The sequence below is a fragment of the Mobula birostris genome, chromosome 2 (genome assembly GCF_030028105.1).
Source record: "Mobula birostris isolate sMobBir1 chromosome 2, sMobBir1.hap1, whole genome shotgun sequence".
Classification (NCBI taxonomy): domain Eukaryota; kingdom Metazoa; phylum Chordata; class Chondrichthyes; order Myliobatiformes; family Myliobatidae; genus Mobula; species Mobula birostris.
This window is the reverse complement of record NC_092371.1, coordinates 228,583,956-228,611,761: the sequence shown is the minus strand read 5'-3', so window position 1 is coordinate 228,611,761 and position 27,806 is coordinate 228,583,956. Positions and strand designations below refer to the sequence as shown.

The 27,806-nt window shown below is 40.8% G+C and overlaps 1 protein-coding gene across 1 annotated transcript in view; it reads right to left on the bottom strand.

Annotated features, from left to right (window-relative positions):
- Window positions 1-27,806, bottom strand: part of trdn (triadin) — a 559,007-nt gene that overhangs the window by 125,580 nt on the left and 405,621 nt on the right. Inside the window, exons 38-40 of the mRNA XM_072251580.1 lie at window positions 20,833-20,871; window positions 20,349-20,375; window positions 18,810-18,860 (exon numbers count right to left, since the gene is read on the bottom strand). Of these exons, the coding sequence (XP_072107681.1) occupies window positions 18,810-18,860; window positions 20,349-20,375; window positions 20,833-20,871 (117 nt within the window). The remainder of the gene's footprint in view (window positions 1-18,809; window positions 18,861-20,348; window positions 20,376-20,832; window positions 20,872-27,806) is intronic.

Genomic DNA, 27,806 nt, shown 5'->3' with positions numbered 1-27,806 from the left:
TCATCGGGTGTTTCGGGTCTTTCAACATCATACAACCTCCTCCATGTGACCCAGCCGGGGCTGATCAGACCCCAGCTTGTGTCCAGGTGGCTAGCTACTTATGACTCCAAGGCTCCCCTCTTTTGAGCCACAACCATCTTGAGGCCCTCTCTGCCGCATCGGTGGTACTGCGGATGGCTCTCCTCTTCCTCTCTCCCTCGATGCCCAAAATGCTGAAGGCTCTAACTAAAGAACGGGCTACGAATCCCCTACAACCAACCTCCACTGGGAGACACCTCGCTCTCCACCCAGCCTGCTGACAGTTGCTGACCAGTCCTGCGTACTTGGAGAGTTTCCTTTCAAAGGCCTCTTCTAAGCTATCTTCCCATGGGACTGTCAGCTCCAGCAGCACCACTTGCTTAGTAGACTCAGACATTAGGACAATGTCTGGTCGCAGGGTGGTGGCTGCGATATGGTTGGGGAACTTCAGCTGCCCTTCGAGGTCCACCAACAGCTGCCCGTCCCTTGCAGAGGTCAGAATGCCTGCAGATGTTCTTTTGGCAGGTATTGGCTGCTCCCCAGCTCTGACAAAGGCAAATATTTAAAGTGTCTTCCAACAATTTGAAAAGTAGTGGATGCAACCCAGTCCATGACAGGAAAAAACCTCCCCACTACTGAGCACATCTACAAGGAACACTGCCACAAGAAATCAGCACCCATCTTCAAGGACCCCCACCATGCTCTCTTCTTGCTGCTACCATCAGGAAGGATGGGCAGGAACTTGAGGTCCCACACCACCAGGACCAGTAACATTTATGACCCTTCAACCATCAAGCTCCTAAACCAGTGTGGATAGCTTTACTCACCTCAACACTGAACAACCTATGTATTCAAGAATTGTACAACCCATGTTCTCAGTATAATATATTATTTATTCATCATGATTTTTTTTGTTCCTTCTTTTTCACATTGGGTGTTTGTCAGTCTTTGCTTGCGTGTAGTTTTTCATTGACTTTATTGTATTTCTTTCTTCTACTGTGAATGCCCACATTAAAGTGAAACTCAGGGTAGTACATGGTGAGATATATGTACTTTGATAATAAGTTTACTTTAAATTTTGGACTTAAAGTTGGCTCACACCACTTCAGTTAGGAGTCATTCTGAAGTTTCTTCTGAACTGATAGAGAAGGAAGAATAACTCTACATGGAAATTAGTAATTTCTCTCAGATCCTGCAACATTGCACTGCAGACCTTGCTTGAGGAAGGGGGATGGAGTTCTGGACTTCAAACACCGGGTGCTTAAAAGAGTGTAGTCACATAGACTTGATACTCAACATCGAAAGTAAAGCACTAAAGCTATATTCCTCCTTCCCCCTTCCTTTCCAGTTCTGATGAAGGGCCTTAGCCCCAAATATTGACTGCTTTTCCCCTCTATAGATGCTGCCTGACCTGCCAAGTTCCTCCTCCAGCATTTTGTATGTGTAACACTAAAGCCTGAGTGCAGTTCTTCAATAGGTTCAATGATCTCACTCCTATGGCCCAAGCCAGGATGTCCTCAAATGCCTCAATTTGTACCCAATCCATTAAACAAAGCTCAAAACACCATATCACCACTTCTTCATTCCCAATAAGTGGTGGACCATAAGACATAGGAGCAGAATTAGGCCATTCAGCCCATTGAGGTCTGCTCCACCATTTCATCATGGTTGATCCCAGACTCCACTCAACCTCATACACCTGCTTCTCGCCAAATCCTTTGATGCCCTGAACAATCAAGAAACGATCAACTGCCACCTTAAATATACCCATGGACTTGGGATCCACCACAGTCTGTGACAGAACATTCCATAGATTCACTACTCTTTGGCTAAAAAAAAAATCCCCTTTACCTCTGTTCTAAAAGCTTGTGTCATTTTTGAGGCTGTTTCCTCTAGTTCTGGATGCCCCCACCATAGGAAACATCTTCTCCACATCCACCCTATCTAGTCCTTTCAACATTCGGTAGGTTTCAATGAGATCCCCACGCATTCTTCTAAATTCCAGTGAGTACAGGCCCAAAGCTGCCAAGTGCTCCTCATATGTTAACCCCTTCATTCCTGGAATTATCCTCGTGAACCTCCTCTGGACTCTTTCTATTGACAACATATCCTTTCTGAGATACGGGGCCCAAAGTTGTTGATAATATTCCAAGTGCTGCTTGACTAGTGTTTTATAAAGCTTCAGCATTATCTCCTTGTTTTTATATTCTATTCCCCTTGAAATAAATGCCAACATTGCATTTGCCTTCTTTACCACAGACTCTGTGGTAATTTAGCCCTCTGGGAGTCTTGCACAAGGACTCCTAAACTCCTCTGCACCTCTGATCTTTGAACCTTCTCCCCATTTAGATAATAGTCTGCAGTATTGTTCCTTTTATCAAAAAGCATTATCATATATTTCCCAACACTGTATTCCATCTGCCATTTTTTTGCCCATTCTTCCAACTTGTCTAAGCCCTGCTGCAATTGCATTGCTTCCTCAGCACTACCTACCACTCCACCTATCTAGATATCATCCACAAACTTTGCCACAAGTCTATCAATTCCATTATCCAAATCGTTTACAAACAATGTGAACATTTAGTGGCCAGATTGAAGTGATTCTTTAAAGATCATGACGAATGCATCCATTATCTCTTCAGCAATCTCTCTCAGGACTCTGGGATGTAGTCCATCTGGTACAGGTGACTTATCCACCTTAAGACGTTTGAGATTGTCTAGTACTTTTTCCTTTGTAAAAGCAATGACACTCACTCCTGCTCCCTGACACTCACAGTCCTCTGGCACACTGCTAGTGTCTTCCACAGTGAAGACTGATACAAGGTACCCATTAAATTCATTTATTATTTATTTTTCCCCCATTACTACCTCACCCATATCATTTCCACTGGTCCAATATGAATTCTCACCTCCCTTTTATATAACTGAAAAACTTCTGGTATCCCGCTTGATATTACTGGCTAGTTTGTCCTCATATTTCATCTTTTTCCTTCTTATAGCTTTTTTAGTTGCCTTTTGTTTGATTTCAAAAGCTTCTCAATCATCCAGCTTCCCACTCACTTTTGCTACCTTAAATGCCCTTTCCTTGGCTTTTATGCGGTCCTTAACTTCCTTTGTCAGCCAAAGTTGCCTACCCTTGCCATTTGCAAACTTCTTCCTCTGTGGGACATATCTATCCTACACCTTGTGAACTATTCCCGGAAACCTCAGCGATCTCTGCTCTGGCGTAATCCCTGCCAGTATTCTCCTCCAATCCACATGGGCAAGTTCCTCTCTCATGCCTCTGTAATTCCCTTTATTCCATTGTGATACAGATACATGTGACTTATGTTTCTCCCTCTCAAATTACAGTATGAATTCAGCATAGTAGCAGACTGGTTAGTGCCAGCTAGAAGATCTGGATTCAATTCTTGCTGCTGTCTGTAGGGGGTTTATATGTTCCCCCCGCGACGGCGTGTGTTTCTTCCCACATTTCAATGGTGTATGGTTAGGGTTAGTGGGCTGTGGGCATGCTATGTTGGCGCCAGATGCATGGCAACACCTGTGGGCTGCCCGGCACTGTCCTTGCTGATTTGGTTTGATGCAAATGATGCATTTCTCTGTACTCTTTCACACTTGGCATGATCACAGGTTCTTCCAACCCAACAAACCCACACCACCCGTATGACCAATTAACCTACAAAGCTGAACATCTTTGGAATGGGTGAGAAATCTAGATCAACTGGAGGAAACTCATGAAGTCACTGGGACCCCTTCCAGACAGGGATGTAATAGTGTTACTCTAACCACTTTACTGCCATGCTGTCCCAACTTTGAAAAGTTGGAAAGATGTTAATAAGCTTGAAAAAGTACAGAGAAAATTTACAAAGATGTTGCCAGGACAGGAGTCCCTGAATTATGCAAAAGATTGAATAGGTTAGGAATTTATTCCTTGGAACGTAGAAGACTGAGGGGAAATTTGATGGAGTTATACATAATTATGAGGGGTATAGACAGGGTAAAAGCAAGTAGCCTTTTTCCACTGAGGTTGAGTGGGACTACAACTGGAGGACATGAGTTAAGGGTGAAAGGTGAAAAGTTTAAAGGGAACATGAGAATTGTGAGAATGTGGAATGAGCTGTCAGCACAAGTGGTGCATATGAGCTCATTTTCAATGCTTAAGAGAGGATTGAATAGGTATATAGATGTAAGGGGTATGGAAAGTTATGGTCCTGGTGCAGTTTGTTGGGAGTAGGCAGTTTAGATGGTTCTGCATGGACTAGATGAGCCAAGTGGCCTGTTTCTGTTCTGTACTTTTTGATGACTCTGGTATCACTACAAATTGCCTTGTGTACCCATTACTGGTCTCCAGCTATCATGGGTGTTTCTCTGTTCAATCCACTTACACCCCACCCCCCCCATTTACAGTTTAAATTACGCTTATTTCTGAAAGTCATTGACCCAACACAGTAATTCTCTTTTACTTCCTCCATGGAAGCTCCCTGACTTGCTGAGTCTTTCCAACCTTTTCCGTTTCTATTTTAAATTTCCAGCATCTGCATTTTTTCACATTTTCTTTAATGTGCAATTGAATTTGGAGATGCATGTCTTTCAGCACCAATCCATGTTTTGACTGTCACGGTAAATTTGCAATCTAACATCAAAGGAGGGAATTACTTGCTGTTCACTCATACCCACTAGGAATAGAATAAAATTCTGAGACTTTGTAAGGCATTAGTCAGACCACATTCGAAGTATTGTGAACAGTTTTGGTTTCCATATCCAAGAAATGATGTGCTGGCATGAGAGAGGATTGAGAGGTTTACAAGAATGATCCTGAGAATGAACACTTGAGGAGCATTGGATGGCTCTGGACGTGTACTTTCTGGAATTTAGAATGAGATTGAGGAGGGTTTGGGGGTGGGGCGTGGATCTCATTGAACTCTACCAAATATTGAAAGGCTTAGATAGGGTGCACCAAAAGAGGATGTTTCCAAATGTGAGAGCGCCTAAGAGCAGAGAACACGGTCTCAGAATACAAGAAAGTCCCTTTAGAACAGAGATGAGGAAAAATTTTCTTTAGTGGTGAATCTGCAGAATTCATGGCCACAGATGACTAAAGAGGACAAATCAATAGGTATATTTAAACGGAGGTTGATTGGTTCTTGATTAGTAAGAGCATCAACGTTTACAGGGAGAAGGCAGAAGGATGGAGTGAGAGGAAAATAAATCAGCCATAATCGAGTGGCGGAGCAGATTCACCGGGTTGAATGGCCTCACTCAGTTACTATGTCTCGTGGTCTTTTGGTCTTACGTTAATCAAAACTAATTTCCCAAAGAGCTTTGCAGACAATAGAGTAGACATATTTAACTGTGTCTCCTTTGTTGAGTTTGGTTTAAATTTTGGCATCTTCTTTGCTTGTTTTAATTTCTGTAAATCAACAGCCATCTGCCCTCATGTTGCCCGTGCAGTAACGAACTTAATGACTAAAAAAATCCAACTCAAATATTTCAGCCATTTTGGGAGAGGCATAATTGTGAAAGAATAGAAATTAGGAAGTTGGGCACTCATCTATGTTCAAGTTATTTATAATCAAGCCATAAATTATGAAGATACAAAGAAATGTAGAGCACTTGGTGTTGCTGTGTTTCCGTTGTAATTCCGAAACTTGACAAAATTTATACAGATAGTATGTCCATTCGAACATTGCAATTATAGATGAAAGTAGAAACATAGAACAGTACACCTCAGTACAGACACTTTTGCCCACAATATTGTGCTGGCCCTTTGACCTACTCCAAGCTCAATCTAACAATTCCTTCCCATATATTTAAACGCACTGCCAATAGTATCTGAATTTCAATAGTATAAATACATGTGTCATATTAATCCATGAAAACATTACTGAAAATGTCGCATAAACTCAAATACAATGTTAAAACAAACAAAAATAATTATGAGTATATATTGCCACCAATTCAAAGCCTTATCCTTATTTTCGAATAACCAGCATTTCATTCTATCTTTTCCTATTGGTGTCCGTGGCCCTTCACGACTAACTCCTTAATTTGGCAGCAGTTCTTATTGAATTATGGCAGAAAGCTGCTGATTTGGAAAAAAAAGAAGAAGACTCAATAAGACAGGTAGGAATTGAATCACAGCGATCATGAGGACACATTGAGCCATTCCACATTTATACTTATCACTTTTAGTGTCAGCTTTTTTACACTGTGGGGGAGGGGCAATACTTTCTAAACAATACCTGATCTGTGATATGGTGAGCGAATTTTTATGGAATTCATATGGAACATAATAGGGATCATCGTTACAAATGGGATCTGATGTTGCACTTAATATAGGAAAGAAAATATCCAATATATTTAGACAATTTATGTTTGTGGTGTCAACAGCAATTATGGTCATGAAAAGACTATGTCATGGCACATAACTAATGAACAATATCCAGAAAGTCACTGCCCTGAAAGTATATCTATTTCTAATATGCCAACTAGAATTTAGCACCATTGTGATGTGAGAGGCTGTGCTGTTGGTACAATTAAGTTGGATTAGCTACATCATAACCCTCTTCAATATATACCATAGGACAACAAACTAAGTGATAGCCAGACCCTCTCCTGATGATTTTAAATCCTGATAAATAAAAAATGCTGGATTACAAATATAATCTCATTTTAACACAAGGCTAATATAAATTATTCATGATCTATGTTAAGACTATTTATAATCAAGCCATAAATTATGAAAAGACAAAGAAACGTGGAACACGGTGTGTGTTGTGTTTCTGTTGTAATTCTGCAACTTGACAAAAATTGATATGGGTAGGATGTCCATTTGAACATTGCAATTATAGACGAACGTAGAAACATAGAACAGTAAAGTCCCTTCGGCCCACACTATTGTGCTGAGCCATTAACCTACTCTAAAATCAATCTAACCCTTCCCTCCCACTTAGCACTCCATGTTGCTTTCACCCATGTGCCTATCTAAGAGATTCTTTAATGTGACAAATGCATTTGCCTCTACCTCCACTCCTGGCAGATTATTACATTATCCTTGTGAATTCTGTAATGCATAAACAGGTACTCCTATTTCAATTAGCAATAATGAGCACTTTTCAGTTGTTAGCCCTTTTGAACATTTAATGAAATAATTACAAATATAATAGAAACTTCTGCAGTGTAAGTGCACAATCTGCTTCTAGTGTTTAGTTAGCATTCAGGTACCGTACATTTCATCTGCAACAGGTCCTGACGATGAACCACAACTTCCTGAATACACAGGCGTTATCCAATAAAGCACTGTATGGAATACTGCCTCAGTTTCATTGAAATGGTCTTTGGCAGAAGGACTTGCTGACAGTAAACATGGGTTGGAAAATTAATTCATGAATTGCAAGAAACAGATTGTCTTTCAAAGATTTGTCACAAAGACAATGACCTCTTTCTGTGTTCAATGTGATTTAAACAAGCTTTTTCATACCACAAACAGAATTACCATAAACGTAATGGTGCAATAAATAATAAAAGTATTCCTAGCATGAGAACAAAGGGGATAATTGTCAAGTTTTGTAATTCCAAAACATAAAATTAATTGAGCTGGGAATGTGTGACTTTGTTCTGTTTTTATTTTAAGTGAGGTATGAACATATAAGATTATCAAGGGATTGGACACCCTAGAGGCGGGAAACATGTTCCCGATGTTGGGTGAGTCCAGAACCAGAGGCCACAGTTTAAGAATAAGGGGTAGGCCATTTAGAATGGAGTTGAGGAAAAGCTTTTTCACACAGAGGGTTGTGGATCTGTGGAATGCTCTGCCTAAGAAGGCAGTGGAGGCCAATTCTCTGGATTCTTTCAAGAAAGGGTTAGATAGAGCTCTTAATGATAGCGGAGTCAAGGGATATGGGGAGAAGGCAGGAACAGGGTACTGATTGTGGATGATCAGCCATGATCACAGTAAATGGTGGTGCTGGCTCAAAGGGCCTAATGGCCTACTCCTGCACCTATTGTCTGTTGTCTATTCTATTGCATAGTAGCGTCATAACATATGCAATTCATTTATTTTTACATATAACCTGTAATGAATTATTTAAATGAACAAAAAATCCTAATCAAAGAATATATTTACAATAATATATAGAATATATGTGTGTGTGTGTGTGTGTGTGTGTGTGTGTGTGTGCGCGTGTGTGTTTGTTGAGACTTGTGGCTCTGAAACAATCTCAGTTTGTGGCCTTCCTCCATGGTGGTTGTAGGAGTTGACTCTAAGATTGCAGGAAGTAGTTTGATAGCTTCGGACTCCTTTCCTGAACAATACTTGGCAAACTTCACTGGACAATGTGGATCATAATGTATGAGTACAGTGTGTGACATCACCATTTCCTTTACCTTTTGGAAAGCTACCTCACACTGCTTTGTCCATTTCTCCCCAATCTGTAGTAATGAGTTCAAGGGATGGAGCACCATAGTCAGATTTGATGGGAACCTGTTAAAGTAGTTGACAAAGCCTGGGCAGCCCTTACAGCACCTGGTCCATAGCTTTCTGCCAGACTGCAGTTGCAGATGCTACTCCAGAAATAGGCCATTATAATGATAAAGCCCTTCGTGAGTATTTATGGTGAGAAATGCTTTGGACTCTTCTCCCATCTCCATCTATAAGTAAGCATCAGCTAAATCCACTTTGCTGAAGTATTCCCCTCCAGAAAGGTTTGCAAAAATATCCCCTAACCTGGACAGAGGATGTTGGTGAGGCTTAATTTGGAGTAGTAGATCATAAGACATAGACATTGGAGCAGAATTAGGCCACCTGGCCCATCAAGTCTGCTCCGCCATTCAATCATGGCTGATCATTTTTTCTATCTTCTCCCCCACCCCGGTTCCCGGTCTTCCCCCCATAACCTTTGATGCCATGTCCAATCAAGAACCTATCAATCTCTGTCTTAAGTACACCCAACAACTCGGCCTCCATAGCTGCATGTGGCAACAAATTCCAAATTCACCACCCTTTGGCTAAAGAAATTTCTCCGCATCTCTGTTTCAAAAGGGCACCCCTCTATCCTGAGGCTGTGCCCTCTTGTCCAAGACTCTTCCACCATGGGAAACATCATTTCCACATCTACTCTGTCTAGGCCTTTCAACATCTGAATCATTTGTATACAGCATAAAATGAAGTGGTCCCAACACCGACCCCTGCGGAACACCGCTAGTCACTGGCAGCCAACCAGAAAAGGATCCTTTTATTCCTACTCGCTACCTCCTATCAATCAGCCAATACTCTAACCATGTTAGTAACTTTACTGTAATACCATAGGCTCTTAACTTGATAAGCCTTGTCAAAGGCCTTCTGAAAGTCCAAATATACAACATCCACTGCATCCCCTTTATCTATCCTACTTGTAATCTCCTCAAAACATTCCAACAGGTTTGTCAGGCAGGATTTTCCCTGAAGGGAACCATGCTGACTTTGTACTATCTTATCCTGTGTTAACCAAGTACTCCATCACCTCATCCTTAACAATTGACTCTAACATCTTCCCAACCAGTGATGTCAAGCTAACTGGTTTATAATCTCCTTTCTGCTGCCTTCCTCCTTTCTTAGAGTGAAGTTGCAATTTTCCAGTTCTCTGGCACCATGCTAGAGTCCAATGATTTTTGAAAGATCGTTTCTAATGCTACCTCTTTCAGAACCCTAGGATGCAGTTCATCTGGTCTGGGTGACTCACGCACCTTTGGGTCTTTCAGCTTTTTGAGCACCTTCTCCCTTGTAATAGTAACTGCACCTACTTCTCTTCCTTCACACACTACAACATCAGGCATACTGCTAGTGTCTTCCACAGTAAAGACTGACACAAAATACTCATTTAGTTCAGCAGCCATCTCCTTGTCCCCATTATTATTTCTCCTGCCTCATTTTCTAGCAGTGCGATATCCACTCTCATTTCTCTTTTATTTTTAACATACTTGAAAGCACGTTTACTATCCACTTTGATATTATTTGCTGACTTGATTTCATATTTCATCTTTTCCCTTCTAATGGTATCATCACCTCCTCCCTCCTGCCCTTTTTTGCATTCTTCAACTATCCCACTTCTTTCTGGATATTATAAAGATGACTTCCTGTTCTCTCTTCATCACATTGTTTTCTCCACTTTTTTTGATTTCGCTTATAATAATGCTTTTCATTTCTACTTTACTGTGATTTGTTTGAATGTCCACTTCTCCTTATCTAGTTCCCTCCTTTCCTAATTTATTTGCTTTCCTATTCCTTCTAAAACCAACATGTGCTGGAATCCATATCAAGCATAGACTTCACTTTAAGTCTAGATAAGGTTTGTATTATCTCACACATAATGTCTGGTCTTGCCTCTGAATGTAAATCTTTCAGACTCCTGATCATTGTGCTTGAATCAGACAATATTACAACTCTCATTGTTTTTACTTTTAAGCGAGGCACGCACATATCATGTGGCGGCGTCATGACGTATGCAATCCACCAATTTTTACATTTAACCCGTATTGAATTAGTTAAATGAACAAACATGCTTAATCAAACAATATATTTACAAGATTATCCAAATACTACTGAAGTATTAAATGCACAACAATTATTCCACCTTCATTTGTTTACAAGTTTTATACAGGTTAAGAGAGATTGAAAACTCAAAATAGTGATCTTTCAATCTTTAATAATGCTCTTTTTGGTTCCCCCTTTAATACTTTTTTAAGATCAAATAATGGAGTTTTATCAACACCAACTTCCTTTAGAAGCAATGTGAATGAATCAGAATGGATGTGCATTCATTAGACTGTAAGAATAAGAGCTTGCACATTGCCAAGAATGAATTGCAGGATTATTGTTAACCTGACTGTTGCTATAACTTACAAATGTACAAGCACCTTCAACCCCTCTTTGATGCAAGGTGATTATATGGAAGGATGATTCCATACAAACTCAGTCAATTACCTGTCCTCTTGAGAAAGGCAAATAATAAGATTTAATGCAATTTAAAATAAACCAAGAAATGGACTGAAGGATCTTGTTACCCTTTTTGAAGAACAGCTTGAGTATTTAAATAATTTGTCTGTACATCTGAGAGTACTGTCATAAGTGGATTACCCTGAATGGAACCATATCTTTTTTTAAGCAGTACATCATGCCAATCAATCGTGACCTTTGGAAACCAAAAGAGGCAGCTTATCAAATGGACACGTACCAAACCATTTAATATTCTAGGTCAAGCACAAATGGCGTGATGTCAGTATCTTGAAAATGACCCTCAGCATCATTAGATCCTTCTTCCACTATTAATATTGTACTTTTAGATGGCTGAGATACTTTAAATATGATAAAAGAGGACAAATCTATTTCGGCATTGAACTATCAAATTAAATGGGCAGGACGGTAGCCAAGGTGAGCAACATGGTCGTGTAATGGTTAGCGCAGTTGCTTTAAAATACCAATGATCGTTGATCCCTCCCAAAGGACCACAGCCTTGTCATGGTTTGGAGGCTTGCATGCCTCAAAGACCTGGAGAGCTATGTTGGCTGGAGTTAGGGCTTTACGCTTTTGGTCTTGGTAGGGTCACCATGCCAAACATACCAAAGGGTAGAGGACAGACCAAGAGTGGCCCAACAGTCCTCCAGGTTCAGGGTTCAGCTCAGGATTAACAACCCGAACTAGTAAAACAAAATTGTTACAGAAACAGCAATGAAGAATCCTTCTACATCTGACTGTGATGGTCTCCACCCAGGACTTGCATGACTGACAGTGGTGAAAACCAGGAGGAAGCTACTGACATGATGAAAGGAGCCCTGAACACTGCGGAGATGGAGGACCTTCACTGCTGTCCTGAACACCAGTGGCGTAACAGGCAGGCATACATGATAACTGATCTGTGTTCAATTCCCAGCGCTGTCTGTAAAGAGTGTGCACATTCTTCTTGTGAATACATAGGTTTCCTCCATTGAATGCTCTGGTTTCCTCCTATATCCCAAAGTACGGATGGTTAGGGTTAGAGAGTTGTGGGCATGCTATCATATTGCCAGAAGCATGGTGACACTTTCAGGCTGCCAGAGCCCAATCCTTGGACTACGTTGGTCATTGATGCAAACGATAAATTTCACTGTATGCATCAATGTTTTGCAGTAGAGTAAATATGACAAATAAAGCTAATCTTTTATCATTAAATGAAGAGCTTTCTGGGACATTGCATCACAAATCCTTTGTTGAATCTTTCACTTTCGCATTTCTTCTCATGTTGTGGTGGTGGTGGCTATCCCTCGAGGTCGAGGATGATGGTCTTTGTTCTGTTGATCTACGTATGGGCTCTCAAGTGGCTTATGAGTCCAATCTTGGATTTGAAAGTTCTTCCGCATTCAGGACAGGTAGTTCCAGATGGCAGATCCGGCTTTGTTTTTTGCTGCTTCTCTTTCCATTTTCTTCTCTTTTCTTCTAATTCTGCACATCTGTTGGCTTCGAAAGTTGCTGTTCCTTCTCGGATGATGGCTTGCCAGAGTTTCCTGTCCTTGACATTGGTTTCCCAATTGTTGATATTGATGTTACATTTCTTCATGTTGGCTTTTAAGACATCTTTGAATCCCTTCTGTTGTCCGCCTCTTTTACGTTTACCTTCTTTAAGCTGGGAGTAAAAGATTTGTTTCGGCAGACGTTTGTCTTTCGTCCGAACAACATGACTGCTCCGTCTTAGTTGGTTCTTGATGACATAGGCTTCAATGCTTGTTGTTTTTGCTTCATTTAGCACACTGACGTTAGTTCTTCTATTGTCCCAGCTGATATTTAAGATGTTTCAAAAACAGCGTTGATGGAACTTTTCAAGTGCCTTCAGATGTCGTCGGTATGTTGTCCAGGTTTCTGATGCATACAGGAGCATTGGGATTACCACTGCTTTGTACACTAACATCTTGGTGTCTGTTCGGATGTCGTGATCATGAAAGACTCTTGTTCAGAGATGTCCAGAAGCTGTTCCAGGGCATTTAAGACAATGTTGGATCTCGTCATTAAGGTCGACATTGGGAGGAGAGGTGAATTCCAAGATACGGAAAGTGGTCCTCGTTTTCCAGGGTTGTTTTGTCAAGTTGAAAGGATGGTTCTATCCGATTTGTCTCAATAGGTGACGGTTGGTAGATGATCTGAGCCTTCTTGGAATTGATGGTCAGTCCAAGTTTTGTGTATGCACGGTTGAAGGCAGTCAGAATCTGTTGTAGGTGGTTTTCTGAAAGAGCTGCAACACTGTTGTCATCTGCATATTGGAACTCGATGAGGGAACTCGTGGATGTCTTCCTTTTGGAGTTGAGATGGGCAAGATTGAAAAGTCTGCCATCTGTTCTGTAAACAATTTCGATTCCTGGGGGTAGGTTGTCCTTGATAATGTGGATGATTGTCGCAATGAAGATGGTGAACAAAGTTGGGGCAATCACGCATCCCTGTTTTACACCTGATCTAACTTGAAAAGACTCACAGTTACTGTTACTGACCATGACTGTGGCAAGCATACCACCGTGGAGGAGTGTACTTTTCAGAGCCTCCATAGGTGGATAGGACATCCCATAGGAGTTCCCTTGATACCGAGTCAAAGGCTTTGGTGAAGCCAATGAATGCCATGTACAAAGGTTGAAGTTGTTCACAACATTTTTCTTGTAGTTGTCTCATTGTGAAGATCATGTCGATTGCTCCACGTGATGGTCTAAAACGGCTTGTGTCTCCGGAAGGATTTTCTCAGCTAAAGGCTTGAGCCTGTTGTTCATAATGCGGGTGAGGATCTTTCCTGCTGTTGCTAACAGGGAAATTCCACGATAGTTTCCGCATTCAGATCGATTGCCTTTCCTTTTGTAGGTGAACTATTGCTGAGTCTCTAAAGTCTGCTGATACGTCTTCATTTATGGAGATCTTGATGAGAAGTTGATGCAGTTGATAATGAAGCGGGTTACCTCCAATTTTGTAGACCTCGGCTGGTATTCCATCAAGTCCAGCGGCCTTGTTGTTTTCCAAGGTTTTGATGGCTTCCTTGACTTCTTCAGGATGGTTCAACCATCCTGAAGAGCAATGCTGACATCAATTCTAGATGGAGGGAGCACTTTGAAGATCTTCTAAGTCAAACTGTCTCATTTGACAGGAATGTGATTAACAACATTTCAAAACAGCCCGGTGACGACTCCCTAAGCAAAATACTAACACTTCTCATGTACTACAAACATGTAATGTATTGAAAAAGAATCTAGTGCTTTCCCGCCGAATATGATAAATAACCTTCTCGGGCTTCCAGCCCGGTACAGGTATTGACTATAACCAACATTTCGATGATAAACTCTGCCATCTACATCCCTGACAAACTCTGCATTATCCCTGATAAAAATGGTAGAGTTTGTCATCAAAACATTGGTTATAATCAATACCTGTACCCGGCTGGAAGCCCGAGAGGAGTTTATTCATTATGTAATGTATTGTTGATGTTTAAATCAGAAAGCATAACAATTGCAAAATTTGTTCATATCTAAATGCACTAAACCTGTTTTCCTTGTACACGCATCTTTATTCTAAGATAGTTATTGCTTGCTTTGTAGATCTGGTGGTATGTTTTCTCTGTACTCTTTCAATTTCATTGATATCTTTCCTGTCGGTGGGTGACTGGAATTGCACACAATACTCCAAATTAGACCTCACCAACATATTATACAACTTCAACATATCTTATCTCTTGTACTGAATACATTGATTTATAAAGGCCAATATGCCCAAAACTCTCTTTACGACGCTATCTACTTGTGACGTCATTTTCAAGGAATTAAGGATCCGTATTCCCGGACCCCTCTGTTCCATAACACTCCTCAGTGCCCTTCCACTCATTATGTAAGACCTACCCTGGTTTGTCCTCCCAAAGTGCAACACCCCACACTTGTTTGCATTGAAATCCATCTGCCATTTTTCAGCATATTTATCATGCTAGTCCAGATCCTGCTACAATCTTTGATAGCCTTCTTCTCTGAGCACTACCCCCTCAGTCTTGGAGCCATAATGTTGAATAAATTATGCATTTCCAAGTCAGAATGTGTGTGACTTGGAGGGAAACTTCAGGTGGTAGTCTTACTATGTGCCTTTTGCCTTGTCTTTCTTGGTGGAGGTCAGAAGTTTGAAGATTGCTGTTAGAGGTTCCCTGGAAGGTAGATGGGGTACATTTTGTAGATTTTCCAATCTCTATATGACCATGCTGGAGGGAATATATATTTAGAAAGATTGATCATGTACCACTCAGGCTGGCTGCTTAGTCCTGGCTGGTGCTGAACTTCTTGACTATTGTTGGAACAAAAATCATCATGGCAAGTTGAGATGATTCCATCAGACTCCTGACTTAAACGATGCAGATTGTGGAAAGACCTTGGGATATCATGAGGTGAGTCACTCACTACAGGATGCCCAGCTTCGCCAGTGGGACACTTCTTGTACAAAATACTTGTTTCATCGGTGTGTGTGCAAGGCAACAGCACATTACAGTAACTTTCTTTCTTTCATTTGTTTTTGTACTAGCTGGCAATACTGTGAAATAACAATGGCCATTAATCTGTTTAAGAACATTTTCACCATCCTTCTAGCTCTTGGGATACTTTTATTCCATCGAGTGCTTTGACTACAGTAGTGAAGGCAAAATTATGCATATGAGGAAGTAGCCTTTGTTTGCCCAGCAGAAGCTCGGTATTCCGGACGAGATGAGACTGAGATACCGAGGCTGCAGATAAGGTAAAAAGCAGCGCAACAAGAGATGGAGATACGAACCATCTCACATCTATCATTATGGAGAATGTAAGATCACTGGCAAATAAAATGGAGGAACTAGCAGTACTCACAAGGACACAGAACGGATACCAGGAATGCAGTGTTTTGTGTTTCACTGAGACATGGCTACACGAGCAAATCCCAGATTCCAACGCTACTGTGAATGAGTTTTCAATGATATAAGCACACAGTGCTGTAAGAGGAAGGGAAGTGGACTTGCTGTGCTTGTGAACAACAGATTGTGTAATCCTGGTCACATTTCTGTGCAAGAACAAATCTGTAGTCTGGACATTGAACTGATTGCTGAGAGTTTGTATCTGTTTTATCTACCACATGAATTCAGCCAAGTCGTTTTGCTCATTGTCTGTATTCTGTGTTCCAGACACAGTGTTGATGCTGCGTGTGGTGTCATACACACTGCCATCGCAACAATCCAGACTCAGCACCCCAATGCGTTCACTGGGGAACTTCAATCATGTTTCTCTCTCGACACCCCTACCCACCTTCAATCAGCTTGTCAAGTGCCATACAAGATAAAATAAAACACTGGACGTCATATGCAAATATTAAAGATGCACACAGCTCCGCAGCTTTCCCCCCACTTGGAAGATCAGATCATAACCTGGTTCACCTCATGCCCTTGTATAAGCCTAAAGTACAGCAACAGCTAGCTACCACCGAGACAGTAAAGAAATGGTCTCTAGATGCCAGGGCCATCAAGGCCTTGAAGGGCTGCTTTGAGGCTACTGATTGGAAAGTGCTTTCTGAACCATATGGGGAGGACATTAAAGGACGTACTGTTTGCATCACTGGCTACACCAACTTCTGTGTGGACATTGTAATACCATCAAGGTCTGTTTATTGCTTCCCTAACAACAAACCACGGATCACCGTGGATCTAAAGGCCTTTCTGAACCATAAAAAAGATCAGGAGACAGGGAAGGATTGAAACATGAGCAGAAGGAGCTAAAGGAGATGATCAAGGTGTCTAAAGAGGAATACAGGAGAGAGCTGAAGAACAAACTTGGGCAGGGTAGCTCTTGGAAAGTGTGGAGAGGCATGAAGAACATCACTGGCTTCAACCAACCTAGCTGTAGAGTCTTGGAATGCAGCCGTGAATGGGTTAATGAGTTAAACCAATTCTTCAATAGGTTTGACAATTGCCCTCCTGTTCACACCCCCCCCTCAGCACACCAATCCAGGTACCGAGGCACCCAGTGCTCCCTCTGCACCAATGACTCCCCTCCTCCCTCCTCCCCCTTCCAGTTCAACACATGGATGAACAACCCAGGCAACCATTGTCTACATCTCCTCCTTCCTCTGCACCTACTATCCACACCTCCATATACTAACTCCCAATCGTCACCTCCGCCAGTCCCCCAGACATCATGGACTTCGCTACTGAGCAGGTGAGAAGGGCTCTGGGGAAACTCAGACATGGCTAAGCATTGGGACCGAATGGTATGAACTTCAATGTCCTGAAGGAGTGTGCTGAGCAGCTTTGTGGAGTTCTCCAGCACATTTTAAATCTGAGTCTCGGTCTGGAAATGGTCCCAACTGTGTGGAAAACATCATGTGCGGTCTCAGTGCCCAAGAAGGGCCAACCAAAAGTCTTGAATGACTACTGTCCAGTGGCCCTGACCTCACACATCATGAAGGCCCTAGAGGGCTGGTTCTGGTTCACTTCGGACTGCCGGTCAGACCAGCCCTTGATCCCCTACAGCTTGCTTACCAGGAGCACATTGGAGTCGATGATGCTGTCATCTACCTGCTGAACAGAGCCTACTCCCACTTGTATAAGCAGGGCAGCACTGTGAGAATCGTATTTGTTGATTTCTCAACTGCCTTCAATAGCATACAGCCCTCATTGCTGGGGGAAAAGCTCCGATCAATGCAGATTGGCACTTCCATTGTATCCTGGATCATGGACTAACTGTCTGGCAGACCACAGTTTGGCAGCTTCAGAGCTGTGTGTCAGACATGGCTATAAGCAGCACTGGAGGCTCACAGGGGACTGTATTGACTCCCTTCCTATTTACCCTGCATACCTTGGACTTTAGTTACAACACTGAATCATATCATCTGCAGAAATTCTCTGATGACTCAGCAATAGTTGGGTGTATAAAAGGAGGATGGGAGGACAAATAAAGGCCCTGGTGGAGTGCTTTGTCAAATGGTGCAAGATGAATCATCTGCAGCTCAACATTAGCAAGACAAAGGAGATGGTGATGGACTATGAGAAGACTAAGCCTGCCCTGTTCACTATTACTGTTGATGGTGAGGATGTAGATTTGGGGAGGACCTACAAGTACCTGGGGGTGCACCTGGATGATAGACTTGAGTGGAGCACCAACACAGAGGCTGTGTACAAGAAGGGCCAGAGTCACCTCTACTTCCTGAGGAAACTGAGGTCCTTTGGAGTATGCAGGCCTCTCCTTCACGTTCTACCAGTCTGTTGTCACCAGTACAATCTTCTATGTAGTGGTGTGCTGGGGCAATGGCATCAACATGGGTAATGCCAACAGGCTCAATAAACTTTTCACTTCTCTTCTAATATTACCAACAGTAGCAAAAGACAGGTTAATGAAAGCTCTTAATAGGGAAATTGGACTCAGGGTTTGAGCGAAAAAAATTGCAGCATGATGTGGAAATGACAGAAGAGTAGGACTTGTTGCATTTCCCCTACAAGTTGCTAGCATCGACTCAATTATCCACAATAACAGTTTGATCAATAGATTATTCTTGTTAACATAAGGAGGAACTGGAGCAGAAACCCAAGCAACATAAGCAGGTGAATAAATGGAAGGCTAGACAACTCTCCCCTTTCCAGTTAAATCTGGTTCCTGTAGACAAGTGGTTGGTTGGGCAGGGAAGATGAAGTAGTTAGTTATGGTGTTCTGTTCTCACGGTACAGGGCAGGCTTTGTGTAGCTGCTCGTCTACACCACATGTTCATAAGCCTGAAATTTAGGAATACTTTTCTGCCGTTACATAATAAACTTTTTTACCTTTCACCTTTGGCTTGGTTGAAGGTTTTCTTTGCTCTTCTTTTTCTATTTCTGCAAATAACATTATTGTTAAGAGTTATACAAGTAATGCACATAATACTCAATTGTCTGACAATATGGATGACTATCCAAATTTGATATCAATGTGATTTTTGGAGTACTTAGGCCTGAGGAAGATTTTAATACACATTTAAGAAAATAGAAAAATATTGAATTGTGCGGCTAGAATTTTCAGGAGCTGTATTCTTTCACAGACTATTCTATACAGTATAAAACAAGCTGCTCTTGAAGTTTACACCACTGACATTAAAATATTCCGTAGATCATTATATTAAAGAAAATGATACCAAGGCACCCAGTGAAGTACTAAGCCAACCAGCACAGAGTTTGCTCAAAGACTTGGTTTTGAAGGAAAATTTTAATTGAAAGAGAGATCAAGTGACATGGAAGCTCAGGTAAAGAATTCTAAAATTTTGCTTATGAATCTCTCAGGCACTTAAGTCCTGAAGAAGGGTCTCAACAAAAGACACCGACTGCTTATTTGTTTCCATAGATCCTGCCTGACTTGCTAAGTTCCTTCAGCACTTTGTGTGTGTTGCTTTGGACTTCCAGCACCTGCAGACTTTTGTGTGTTAATTCATCATGGCAACTCACCCTTCCTGCTATTGACAAAAAACAGATAATGTTGTGTCTGGGTCCAGTGTCTCAGCCGTACTGTGTAGTAGTGCAGCAGTTCTCTTACTAGAATAGTTTCCAGAGTTCAGAACCATTGATTCTGAGATTCAGATTTAAATCTGGGGTAAAAGCATAATCTCGGCAACTATGAAATGAATTATTTATTGTAAAACCCATCTAGTTTACTAATGTCCTCAAGAAAGGTACCCTGTAATCCTTGCATTATCTAGTTTATGAATAACTTCAGATTCTTTTAACCATGCTCAGTTCTGGGGCAATTGGAGAGCAATATTAAATATAGACCTCATCGGATCCTGTAAATAACTTTGTGAATAACTAAAAGAAGATCCGACTCCTTTGGAAGCTCCTTTGGTTTCCACTAAATACACCTGGGCATGCTTAAAAATTATTCAGTAAGACAGAAGGTAGTCAGAGGTTGAAGGGTAGATTTGATCAGATAGGGTTAGGGGTAGGAAGAAGTGAGGGGCTAAAGCACAGAGAGTTTATGTTGATGATCAATTAAACAGCTGAGGAAATGAACAGGATGTGGGCTTGGTTGGAGACTTATGGCAGCAGAAGAGGGCCCAAAGGATCGAAGAATTAAGATCCTCACAGGAATTTTGGACTGGATGACTGTTGGTTGATAGAAATTCAGCCATTCCAGCTCCCTGCATGAACTGACTGCAGGGAAATTTGAGCAGTCCTTCTTTTCCCAGAAATTTTGCCTCTTTGATCACTTGTGACCGATATGTTCCAAAGTGCATCTTTAGCCAAATAGATTCAATTATATCAACATGAAATAGAAGACATTTCATACATATCAAATTTCCTGAACATTACAGTAGCCAGCAAAGAACCACTTACCTTTTTCTTTGTCATTTGTTGGGTGAACTGAACAAAAGAACATACTGTGTTACACCTTTATAGTGGGCTGTATTTTTCTCCTTTATTCACGGCAAGTATTTCAAGTATTTCTGCAGACTCCCTATTTCCTCAACACTATCTGCCCCTCCACCTATCTTTGTACCATTCGCAAACTTGACTACACATCATCCAAATCATTAACCTATGACATGAAAAGGAGCAGTCTCAACACCGACCCCTGTTGATTTATTGTGATGTACATTTTTTATAATGATTAAGCACTAGAAGTGAAAGAATGAATTTTCGATGGACTTTAAAAGGTTAATTTGGAATTTATGCCCCTTTTCAAGAAAGAGGTTTCAGCAAAATCCATTTTCTATGCATTTATTCTTATTTTCAGAATCCATGAACTTCTCATTATGTTGCTCCTTCTAGTTTCTGAAATTTTATCATTATTGTAGAAGTGTGTAAGTTAAAAACTCACCTTTCTCTTTTGAAGTCTTTATTTTTTCTTTCTTTGATTCTATAAGCAATAAAGAAAATTTGTCATTTTTCATTTGTAAATGTCCATATAACAGAAAAGATAGAAATTTCACTGTGGTTTGGGTACATAAATTGTACATTGTAGAAAGCAGAGGTATGAAACTTTCTGTTCACCCAAACAACATTATGGAAAGAAGTTTTGTCTTGTAGGAACATGTGCAAGGCCTTCAATGCTAATAATGTTAAATAAATGCGTTGGAACACCAAGGTGCTGCATGTGTTCACTCATGTGATTATCTGAGTACTTCATTTAATTTCATCAGATTAATATCCAAGGTCAGAGTTCCTCAACATTCTGTGTGTGTGGCTTTGGACTTCCAGCATCTGTAGACTTTGTCATGTTTATGGTCTAAGGTCAGAGCCTTGCTCTCTGTGTACATGTTGTCGTCAACAAGCAGCAGCTCTTGTAGTCCTGCACCATGGTGGTTCAAAAGTTGTACATACCACATTGAAACGTCCTTCAGCCCATCACTAGAGGGCCAACCATCAATCAATAAATTTGCACTGATACTTTTTTCCCTCTGTTGTTTGTCAGCTCACCATTCACTCACCCATCCACGATTCATCTGCCATCCATATGCACTAAATGCTAGTAGAAATCAGCAGCTAAGGAAAGAGAGATCAGTCAAAGTTTCAGGTCAGTGACTCTTCATCACAACTGCTACTGATGGAAATCCCATCAGAGGGAGAGCAGATTAACTTGTTCAAGGTAAGTAAATCTGTTAGAAAAGTCACAGTGAATTCAGTTCTGAGGAAGAGTCACTGGCCTGAGACTTTGAATTATTTCTCTTTCCACAGATGCTGCCTGACTGGCTGAGTTCTTCCATCTCTTCTGTTTTAGTTTCCAACTCCAGCACCCACACTTCTGTTTTCCATGTATCAGTAGAGATTGTAATACTATAACTATCTATTAACATTTTACTTTTAGTTACTGAGTAATTTTTATTTGAAGGCAGGAAGAACAACACCCTTAAAAATGAAATTCAGCTGATAAGTGCCCGGAACAAGATTTCTCTCTTAGCAGCTGTGCCCCTGGGATTCATACACCGGTGATATGTCTACACAAACCAAATAATAATGCATCAGTAGTATGATCTGACTGAAAACTCTGTCAAAATGAAGTCCTAACGAGGTGTAGTGGAAGCCTTCTTATTACAACTCAAGTTTGCACAGTGATTTTGGCTGACATAGTACGTTGAAGCATGTAGACATTTCACAACAAGAGTGCGAAAGCAAAACTTAAGAACCAGCATATGAGAACAGACATATCAGAATACAAGCAGATCTTGCAAAATGATCCCTCCAAAATATTAACCTCTGACACAGTGAATTCTGCTGTAATTTTCTCAAGTGATTTTACTTTATCCGTGTGCTCATCCTTGTGCATAATTGAATGCAATCTAGGTTTAATTTTTATGAAAGTCAAGAAATGCCTTTGGATTCTAAATTCATTGAATAATTTCTAAACATAGAAGAAAGAACATCCAATCCCTTAGACAGTTCTTGCACTAGCAGGAAGGAAAGCTTAGCAAAGCTGGTAAACTTATGTTTCCCATATTTGTCAGTGATCGGTAGTTTTAATACCCTGTTAGCAAAATTCAGTAGCTAGGAATTTCAGCTACATTACACAGATGTTTCTAGTGGCAAGAGATATATAGATCAATTAAACTGTCAAGACCAATGCAGCCTTAGTTATAAAAATCTCTGTTAACATTAATATGAATCTTTAGATCATACCTTAACTCACTTCGGTATGTTCAATTATTATACTTGTGTTTGTTGATCTCAAATCTCTCAGGTAATGCTATAAAGACCTAGATATGCCAGTGAGCCAGCTGAGCTTACTGATCGCAGACTCAGAATCCTTTTGGAGAAAAGATTTCTTCTTATCTTCGTCCTGAATGACTGACCCTTTATTTTGAGTGTGACACAGGAAGGAGAAACATCATCCATGCAGCCACTCTATGAAACTCCATATAGAATTTTGTATATTTCTAAGACACCATCTTTCATTCTTCTTAATTCTAGAAAGTATAAGCCCTGTCTGCTTACTCGGTCCCCTATCCAATCCAAAGAGCTGCTTTGGTCATTAGTCGTCAGTATTATTTCATTACTATTTTCTTTTATTTGCACAGTTTGACTTCTTTTATACATTGTTTGTCAGGCTGCATGCAGTTCTTAAAACTAAAAGACCATAATGCCATATAACATAGGAGCAGAATTAGGCCATTTGGCCCATTGAGCCTGCTCCATCATTCCATTGTGGCTGATTTATAATCCCTCTAAACTCCATTATTCTGTCTTCTCCCTGTAATATTTGCTTGTCAGACAAAATATTACAGTGGTGCTTTGGCAGGATAGATTAGAGAACTCGTCTAGGGAGGCTATTTGGGTGGAATTGAGGAATGGGAAAGGTGTAGTGATGCTTATAGGGGTGTATTATAGACCACCTAATGGGGAGCGAGAATTGGAGGAGCAAATTTGTAAGGAGATAGCAGATATTTGTAGTAAGCACAAGGTTGTGATTGTGGGAGATTTTAATTTTCCACACATAGACTGGGAAGCCCACTCTGTAAAAGGGCTGGATGGTTTGGAGTTTGTAAATTGTGTGCAAGATAGTTTTTTGCAGCAATACATAGAGGTATCGACTAGAGAAGGGGCAGTGTTGGATCTCCTGTTAGCGAATGAAATAGGTCAGGTGAAGGAGGTTTGACCACTTCGGGTCCAGTGATCACAATGCTATTACTTTCAATATAATTATGGAGACGGATAGGTCTGGACCCGGGGTTGAGATTTTTGGTTGGAGAAAGGCTAACTTTGAGGAGATGCAAAAGGATTCAGAAGGAGTGGATTGGGACAACTTGTTTTATGGGAAGAATGTAATAGAGAAATGGAGGTCATTTAAAGGTGAAATTTTGAGAATACAGAATCTTTATGTTCCTGTTAGGATGAAAGGAAAGGTTAAAAGTTTGAGAGAGCCATAGTCTTCAAGGGATATTGGAAACTTGGTTCAGAAAAAGAGAGATATCTACAATAAATATAGGCAGCACGGAGAACATGAGATGCTTGAGGAATATAAAGAATCTTATAAAGAATCTTAAAAAAGAAATTAGAAAAGCTAAAAGAAGATATGAGGTTGCTTTGGCAAGTAAGGTGAAAATAAATCCCAAGGATTTCTACCATTATACTAATAGCAAAAGGATAGTGAGGGATAAAATTGGTCACTTAGAGAATCAGAGTGGACAGCTATGTGTGGAGCCAAAAGAGATAGAAACATAGAAACATAGAAAATAGGTGCAGGAGTAGGCCATTCGGCCCTTCGAGCCTGCACCACCATTTATTATGATCATTGCTGATCATCCAACTCCATACATTCAACAGATGGGGGAGATTCTGAACAATTTCTTTTCTTCGGTATTCACTAAGGAGAAGGATATTGAGTTGGGTAATATAAGAGAAACAGGTTGGGAAGTTATGGAAATTATGATGATTAAAGAAGGGGAAGTACTGGAGCTTTTAAGGAATATAAAAGTGGATAAGTCTCCAGGTCCTGACAGGTTATTCCCTAGGACCTTGAGGGAAGTTAGTGTGGAAATAGCAGGGGCTCTGACAGAAATATTTCAAATGTCATTAGAAACGGGGATGGTGCCGGAGGATTGGCGTATTTCTCATGTTGTTCCATTGTTTGAAAAGGGTTTTAAGAGTAAACCTAGCAATTATTGGCCTGTAAGTTTGACGTCAGTGGTGGGTAAATTGATGGAAAGTATTCTTAGGGACGGTATATATAATTATCTGGATAGACAGGGTCTGATTAGGAACAGTCAACATGGATTTGTGTGTGGAAGGTCATGTTTGACAAATCTTATTGAATCTTTTGAGGAGGTTACGAGGAAAGTTGACAATGGTAAAGCAGTGTATGTTGTCTATATGGACTTCAGTAAGGCCTTTGACAAGGTCCCACACGGAAGATTGGTTAGGAAGGTTCAATGGTTAGGTGTTAATATTAAAGTAGTAAAATGGATTCAGCAGTGGCTGGATGGGAGACGCCAGAGAGTGGTGGTGGATAACTGTTTGTCAGAATGGAGTTTGGTGACTAGTGGTGTGCCTCAGGGATCTGTACTGGGTCCAATGTTATTTGTCATATACATTAATGATCAGGATGATGGGGTGGTAAATTGGACGAGTAAGTATGCAGATGACACTAAGATAGGTGGAGTTGTTGATAATGAAGTAGATTTTCAAAGCCTGCAGAGAGATTTAGGCCAGTTAGAAAAGTGGGCTGAAAGATGGCAGATGGAGTTTAATAAATGTGAAGTGCTACGTTTTGGTAAAACTAATCAAAATAGGACATACATGGTAAATGGTAGGGCATTGAAGAATGCAGTAGAACAGAGGGATCTAGGAATAATGGTGCATTGTTCGCTGAAGGTGGAATCTCATGTGGATGGGGGGGGTGAAGAAAGCTTTTAGTATGCTGGCCTTTATAAATCAGAGCATTGAGTATAGGAGTTGGGATGTAATGTTGAAATTGTACAAGGCATTGGTGAGGCCAAATTTGAAGTATTGTGTACAGTTTTGGACACCGAATTATAGGAAAGATGTCAACAAAATAGAGAGAGTACAGAGAAGATTTACTAGAATGTTACCTGGGTTTCATCACCTAAGTTACAGAGAAAGGTTGAACGAGTTGGGTCTTTATTCCTTGGAATGTAGAAGGTTGAGGGGGGACTTGATAGAGGTATTTAAAATTATGAGGGGGATAGATAGAGTTGACGTAGATAGGTTTTTTCCATTGAGAGTTGGGGAGATTCAAACAAGAGGACATGAGTTGAGAGTTAAAGGGCAAAAGTTTAGGGGTAATATGAGGGGGAACATCTTTACTCAGAGAGTGGTAGCTGCGTGGAACGAGCTTCCAGCAGAAGTGGCTGAGGCAGGTTTGATGTTGTCGTTTAAAGTTAAATTGGATAGATATATGGACAGGAAAGGAATGGAGGGTTATGGACTGAGTGCAGGTTGGTGGGACTAGGTGAGAGTAAGAGTTCGGCATGGACTAGAAGGGCTGAGATGGCCTGTTTCCATGCTGTAGTTGTTATATGGTTAATAGGTGGGACAGAATTAGGGTGTTTATTATCTGGGGGTTCCCCTCTATTATCTTCAGAAAGCTGTTCTATATACTAAATCCACCTCTGACATACCTTATCTGGATCTGTCAGTATGGATCTGTCTGCTGATCCTATGCATCCTGTATAGGAGGTTTTCTTAATTCCAGTAAATTCCTTAATTTTCTTGTGCATTTCTTTGCTGTTGTTAATATGGCCTTCTGCTTCATTGCATTTTTGATTCAGCCATTCTTCCTTTGCAATATTGCACAATTGTCTGGTCTGTCTGTCCAGCTCTCTGTATTGTACTTCATTATTCTTCACTAACCACCTTTGTTCCATCAGATCTTGAATTTCTTGGTTTATCCACCCCTTGTTGGTGTGTTGGATTTCTCGTACTGGGATTATCTCCTCTGCCGATTGCTGTATAGCATATTTAAATCTGTCCCAAATAGGTGTTGTTTCGTTTTCGTTGAAGTGTTCTTCTACAGCTGTTCTCAATTGTTGCTTAAGTACGCTATAATTTTTAAGTTCTCCCAACATATACTTCTTCTCTTTTTTCCACGTTTCAGTTTCTTTAATTTTGTATTGATAGTGGTTATTACTGGATGGTGATCTGAACCACAGTCTGCTCCTGGGTGGGCTTTATAATTTGTGATATTATTTCTAAAGCGTCCATTGATGGTAATCAAATCTATTTGATTCCTAGTTCTATCTCCAGGGCTAATCCAAGTACACAATCTATGTGGGTGGTTTTTATACCAAGTATTGGTGATCACTTGGTTGTCTCTGACACACCAATCAGTAAACCTTTCTCCATCTTCATTTTTCTTCCCTAATCCAAACGGGTTATCAACCCTTTCCTGGCCAACTTTGGAGTTAAAATCTCCCATGACTAGTTTTATATCCTGAGATTGACATTGCTCATAAGCACTGTCAAGATCTTCATAAAACCTGTTGATATCCTCTTCATCCGCATCATTTGTTGGCGCATAGGCTTGGATTATGCTAATGTTAAAAGGGTTACACCTTAATTTAACTAAAAGCAGCCGGTCAGATATCGCCCAATATCCCATAAGACATTTTGATACTTGTTTGTTTAAAATAATTCCAACTCCATACGTATGCTGTTGACCTCCAGAATACATTATCAGAGAACTATTCTTAGTGAATTTGCCACTGTCGGTCCATCTAATTTCTGACAGGCCTAAAATATCGACTTCCAACTTTTCCATTTCATTTAATGTGTTGTTCAACTTTCCTTTCTGGTAAAGTGTGCAGATGTTCCATGTTACTACCCTTGGCCTTTCCCTAGTGCTTACAGTCTCTGGATAACGGTCTGGTGTCACCTGCAGCACATGACTAGCCCTACTGAGCGAGGTGTTGTTCTGTTGATTAGAATCAAATCTATTCACCCCGTTGTCTGGTTTCCTTCTTTTGTTTCTTTCCATGATTGACTAGGCAGAAATTTTAACAGCGGTTTACTATTGCCTTCTGTTGCCGCAGTGCTCATCTAACTAGAGCATTTGACCTCTACCGGTGTTCCCAACTGGGATTCATACACTAGATGTCGCCCAATCTTTGCTGTTATTGTACAAAGACAATCCTCCACCAAAGCTTGGAATCCATCTCCCTGCTGCTGGAGACTCCAGTGATTTTAGGTGACAACACCACGATTGGTCCAGTTATTTTTCTGGCGCCAAACACTTGCCATAGGCAGAGCTCCTTCAGCGAGACAGGGTGCACCCAAACCTAAGTCCGATGTGAAGGTGGCGTTGTCTTGGGTGGGGGAAGCTATATAATCGTTATTGGCATT